Genomic DNA, 6,006 nt, shown 5'->3' on the forward strand with positions numbered 1-6,006 from the left:
CTATAGTTGGTCCGACAAGGTGCGACTGTGCACCTAATGTCACCTAAATGTGTGAGAAATGTATTGTGAAATAACTGGGGTGGTTAAACCACACATAGTCACAGTATGTGACATTTTGATGCTGTTTCTCCTAGATACAGAAGTGATACATTTTGAACACTAAGTCACATAGTAATTGCAAGATGATAAAGTGCTCAAGCGGTTGTACATGAGTTCCATTTTACCCTCCGAGAGGACTCAGATTTATGTAAATATGTCATTCTGAGTAGTTTGACATTTTTGGAAATACACTTATTTGCATTCATGCCCAGAGTTAAATGACATGATTGACACCACTCTCAAATCTGTCCATTAAATATGAAGCTTTCAGCCAGGAGATGGTTTTGATTAGCTAGCATAACAACTGGAAACAAGGGAAACAGCTAGTCTGGCTCGTAGTGATGAACCTACAGAGAATTATCACCTGATGTTGTTTAGCTTTCCAACCTGCAACGTTAAGTGTTTTGGTTCACTCTCACCGCTCTCATAGCTCGATTTCAGCTGCTTCAGGCAGCTGTTTTCAATGAAAAAGCTCTAAAAGCTGATTGTACACCACCTGCTCAGCACCAAACAGCAGACAGACACAGTTAGCAACTAGCTGGTGAACATAGTGGAGCAAGAGCCACATATTCCCTCAGGAGTTGGTAGAGACCAAAAACAAAGCTAAAAGAGAGTGAATACTGAACTTCATCAGGTGTCCAGAAACATGACTCCAAATGAATGATAACGTTGCTCTGTAACTGTTGGATGTGTAACAAGCAACTCTTTGCTAACAAGTTCACCATATCAACTTAAACGACTTAAGACTATAATTGATTAGCTGGTAGGTGGGTTTTGTTACTTCTGGACTGAGAGCCAGGTTAGCTGTTTCCCCCTGCTTCTAGTCTTTATGCTAAGCTAAGCTAACAGTCTGCTGGCTGCAGCTTCATAGACATGAGAGTGGTATCAATTTTCTCATCTAACCCTCTGCAAAAAAGCGAAAAAGTGTATTCGCCAAAATTTCAAACTATTGCTTTAACAGACACAATCTTTTTTTTATCAGGCTGAAGAAGACAGAGACAATCTCTCTCTCCCTATGGTTCAAAACACACTGTTTATTGCTGGCTGAAAAATCCTTACATAATAATGTAGAGCCTTCCCTTAATGCTGCCCTATAAAAGGAAAAAAATTAAATACCTTCAGTTTTAATGAAAATGCAACACAGTTGACTTTGGAACCCATCGATGTGAAGGTGAAGGTAAAGAAACTATTTTACTCAGCCAGATTAAGAGTGGAAAAACTGCTATTAAACCTGAAACTCTCTGTCTTAAATAGGTGCTACTCACATACCAACATTTCATTAGTGTGGAGTTTTAATGGAACATTTTAGCGTCCAATACAAGTTTAAATGTAATTTCTCAGTCCTTTTTTTATACTTTTTTTACCTTTAAGAGTCAAAACACTGAATCTTTGTTAATCTTAAAAAATGTTTTCCATGAAAATGAACAAATCTAACAATATACTGATGCACAACATACGCCATTTGAAGCTTTGGCCAACAGATATCATCAGTGTCCTTGAGAAGTCCATACTGGTCAAAACCTTACGAATTAACTCTTAAGTCATCAAATCTCCAAACATTGTCTTATAAGTCATAAAAGTAAGCCAATGTTCTGTTCCAGTCTGAGTAGTCATTAAAGTTTTTGACCATATGGCCAAACTTTTGAGGGGGTTTCCTCCATTTCAAGGCCTGGTGAGTGTTGTGTAGATAGGCTGCTCCCAGCCAGAGGGAGGACTGTGCGGAGGCGGTCCCAAGGCCAAGCTGTTGATAAGCGGTGTGGCATAAGGCCTGCGAGAGGAGTGAAAGTACGGGTATTGATACAGACTGGCAGGGTACCCAGAGAAGGCGCTGTAGAAACTGGAGCTTTGAAGGTCAGTGTAGTCAGATTGGTTTGTGGAGGACGGGCAGACCCCGGAACCAAGGGAGGTGTACTCAGGTTGTGGTGGTGGAGGAGTGGAGGAGCTGCTGTAGTGACCCGGGCTAAGCTGTTCAATTTTAATCTGAGGTTTTTGGATAGTGTCCTGGTGGAGCCCAGGCGTGACACGACTGGAAGAGGATGGTGGCATTCCAGTGGAAGTCCCACTTTTGGGTGTCCAAGTGGGAATGCTTTGGGAGTGAGAGTGGATGCTGGGTAGGATGAAGGATCCAGAAGGGCTGTTATGTCCGTGGCTGGTATCTGGTGGGGTTAGAACAGTGGAGCCGTAGCTGTTGGGCGGGAGGTACTGGTCGAACTCGTGGACGTCGAATCCGTCGATGCTGCTGATGACGTCAGTGCTCAGCTCTGAGATGTCCACGTTACTGAAGTCAATGTTCTGACGGCTGGCAGGAGGAACAGAGCCGGTGCTGCTGTCCGCAGGCCGGTGGCCCTCATGTTTGTTCCCCATGTGAGGGTCGGTTTTAGGGGTAGTGGGTGGTGTTGGAGGTCCATGAGACTGACCTGAAAACCAAAAGCAAGGAAACACCAATCAGTATTTCCATGTTGAAGCAAAAAAGGTAAAAGAGGCTAATTGCAATACATGCTTTTAAGTGTATTAAAACTGAAGATCTGGATGGTATCATCTCACCTGTCCTGTCTGGATGGTAATGATGGTGCACTTCCCCTGCACAAGCCAGCCTGGCCACCCCTGGTTCTGTCCTATACAAGCCCTGCTGATGCTGCTGCTGGACCAGTCCAGGTTTACAGTCCCCCTGTCCCGGTTTGGTGCTCTTGCGTCTCCGAGGCTGGTACTTGTAGTCTGGGTAGTCTTTCTTGTGCTGCAGCCTCAGCCTCTCGGCCTCTTCAATGAAGGGACGCTTCTCTGCTTCAGAGAGAAGTCTGAGGAAGAGGGGATAGAGCTGTTGGATCAATGACGGTCCTTTTAAATACCAGCAAGCACATTGGCTGTACAATATATGTTAATTCCAAAATGGATACACATGTTGCCATATGTTCTGTGTTCAGAATTTTTTAAAAAGTCTTAGTATTCTCTAAAAATTTCAGAGTGGCCTGTTATATTTCATGTTTATTGTACTATCTTACACATAGGCTACTGCAACGTCTCATTGACCCACCAAACCCAAATTAGTCAGCACAGTGCTTGCTTGTGGTCACTGCAACATGGTGGTGCGCACCACTCCACCACAGAAAACGGTGCCTTAATGAGGCCAAACAGTTAAACACAACCTTAGCTGCTATCCCTTGCATGAATAAAAACTGTAACACTCTTACATACCTCGCCTCTCTAGCGACCCAATTAACTTTTTAGGGAAAAACATTAGAAAAACTATGCTTTTTTTCATTTTGACACCAGAGCATTGCTAAAATAAATGTTTTGAGGAATACCAGGGAGTTGAGTGCTTAATTGAATGAAATGAATGAATTAGACAGGGTGTAATACAGTGCTGGCTCGCTAAAGACCCGAGGTATGCATTTAAGGGTTAATAATTTCACTGTAAGAATAATGTTTTGCCTCATGCTGTGGTGGAAAGCAACTAAGTACATTTACTCAAGTCCTGTACTTAAGTACACATTTGAGGTACTTGTACTTTACCCAAGTATTTCCATGCTGTGCTTCTTTATACTTCTACTCCGCTACAATTCAGAAGGATATTGTACTTTTTACTCCACTATCTGACAGCTAAACTTTACAGATTAAGGCTTTACACACAAAACATATAATGAGCTAAAAAAAAATATGATGCACTGTTACAGTTAAACCACCCAACAGTGTATAAAATGGTTAGAATTAGTCCCAGCTCGACAACAGTAAAGTGCTATTTGCACAGTGATAATAATCCGACAATGTAATACAGTACAACACACAGGGGCTATCTTCTGTACTGTTAGTTTTGATATTTTAAGTACATGTTGCTAATAATACTCACATACTTTTACTTAAGTGACAGTGCAGGACTTTAACTTGTAATGGAGTATTTTTATATCGCAATAATTTAACTTTTCCTTAGTAAAGGATCTGAATACTTCCTCCATCACTGGCTGCCTTTTAAATTGAATTAGACTGCCTTAGAAATTGACCAGCTGTGGCTCCACTGACAGTGAAACACCAGTTAGCTGAGTATATAAGAGTTAGGCTATTTCTATAACTTGGCCGTTTATTTAACAATGTCTTAGTATTGCACATGCAGAAAACCCACTATTAACCCTCTCCTCTGTATGCCTTCTAATTCTGCATCACTTTTTACTATTAGGTCAATCTTTTTACTTGTATTTATGCTTAATAACTTCAGTAATAATGTTTTATTGGTGGTCAGCTGTAATTGTATCAGAATAATTGTCACATTTTCAAAAAGCTAAAATTCTCATTTTGGAATGAAATTCACTGCGGAGAGACCAGGATTTGGGCTTGGAAACACAAACTGTCCTCAGATTTAGGTGCATGCGATACTAACTGCTCATTGTTTGAAGTTAAGACTCTCTAGGTGAGCTCCGGTACCCACCGCCACAGTCTGCCCAGAGTCTTGCTGAGCTCAGCGTTGTGCAGATGAGGGTACTGGTCCGCCAGTTTCTTCCGCGCTGCCTGCGCCCAAACCATGAACGCGTTCATCGGCCGTTTCACGTGAGGTTTGCTCTTAAGCCCTCTCTCCCCTTGAGAAGGCATCGGTACCAGCGACCAGTCATAACCTTTGAGCACTTGAGACACGGCGTCACGGATGCAGGCGGGGAAGCGCTCATCCTCCACGCTGCTCTCCGGTTTGCGCGTATTCCCGGGCGGACGCGCTGCCTCCTGCGCGTCGGACCCTGCTGGAGAGGTCGGGGACTCTGAATCCGATCCATGCTGAGACATGGAGCTGTCGCTGCCCGCCGGACTGCGCGGATGGTCCGTCAAGGACTTGTTCTTTTCTGTCATTCTTGGCGGATTAAAAGTTGCTAGATCTCGTGTCGCCCAGATTCCCAAACAACTCTTCAAGTGCGTAAATGCGCACGCCTCTGTAGGAAGACTGTTTCACCCAGAAATCAAGTAAAATCCAAAATTTCTTGTTTCGAACTTGACATTCTTTTCCATATCCCCCTCCACAGCCAGGCAAAGTTTGACCAGCCTCTATTTTCTTTTTAGCACTTTAACTTTTAACTAACTAGGCCTACTTGCATTTCTCCACCTCTCGTTTCCTATTGGCTTTTGCAAAGTGTTACAAGCAGAGTTCCTCCTACTTTGGCAAAAAGAAGCAGGAGGAGGCAGAGAATTGTTAATAGTCAATAGTAGTCTGCCCAATAAAAGTTAGACCTGTTGGATTTGATTTGTCCAAGTTCAGAGGCAGAAACGAAATACTTGAGTATTTCAATATGATGCTACTTTAGTAACGTTTATTTGCTTTTTTTTTTGTTGTGAAGCACTTTGTGACGCTTTTTCTTGAAATGTTACATAAATAAACTTATTATTATTATTATTAATATTATTATTTCTACTTCACAACATTTCAGAGACAAATTATATACTTTTCTACTCCTATTTATCTGACGCTAGTGACTATTTTGATTTTTAATATAAGCCTACAAAAGATGAGCTCACACTAAACTGCCGAAAAAGTACTTCAAATTAGATCCACCTTGGGCAAGTTACACATTAAAATGCTGCTTACACATTAATGCAGATGTAGTAATAATAATCCAATAATATAATATTACACTGCACAAAGGGGCCATTCTGCATTCTCTAATGAGTGTTTTTTAGTTTTGATACACAGATCTGAAAACCTGTTCCACCACTGTCCACGTTTTTCCTTGTTATAATAATAACAATAATTATAATTAGACCTATATCCCCAAGTTAGAGATAACATTTCACATTTGTTTTTCAATTATTCTTTTATTCTTTATCTTATTTATTCAGCTATTATCTTCATTCCAAACACTTTAATAATAATAATAATAATAATAATTATTATTATTATTTTAATGCACTTCCGCGTCTGTTTAGTCACGTGGCCGT

General features: G+C 41.3%; 1 protein-coding gene across 1 annotated transcript; it reads right to left on the minus strand.

Moving 5' to 3' along the window:
* Positions 1-1,113: 1,113 nt before the first annotated feature.
* LOC122867737 (transcription factor Sox-8-like) lies at positions 1,114-5,308 on the minus strand. The gene is made up of 3 exons (XM_044178901.1): positions 4,517-5,308; positions 2,644-2,894; positions 1,114-2,516 (listed from the first exon to the last, which is right to left on the minus strand). The coding sequence occupies exons 1-3, from the start codon at positions 4,924-4,926 to the stop codon at positions 1,762-1,764; spliced, it is 1,416 nt and encodes a 471-aa protein (XP_044034836.1). The 5' UTR covers positions 4,927-5,308; the 3' UTR covers positions 1,114-1,761.
* Between the last annotated feature and the right edge of the window lie 698 nt (positions 5,309-6,006).

This window comes from Siniperca chuatsi, linkage group LG20 (genome assembly GCF_020085105.1).
Source record: "Siniperca chuatsi isolate FFG_IHB_CAS linkage group LG20, ASM2008510v1, whole genome shotgun sequence".
Classification (NCBI taxonomy): domain Eukaryota; kingdom Metazoa; phylum Chordata; class Actinopteri; order Centrarchiformes; family Sinipercidae; genus Siniperca; species Siniperca chuatsi.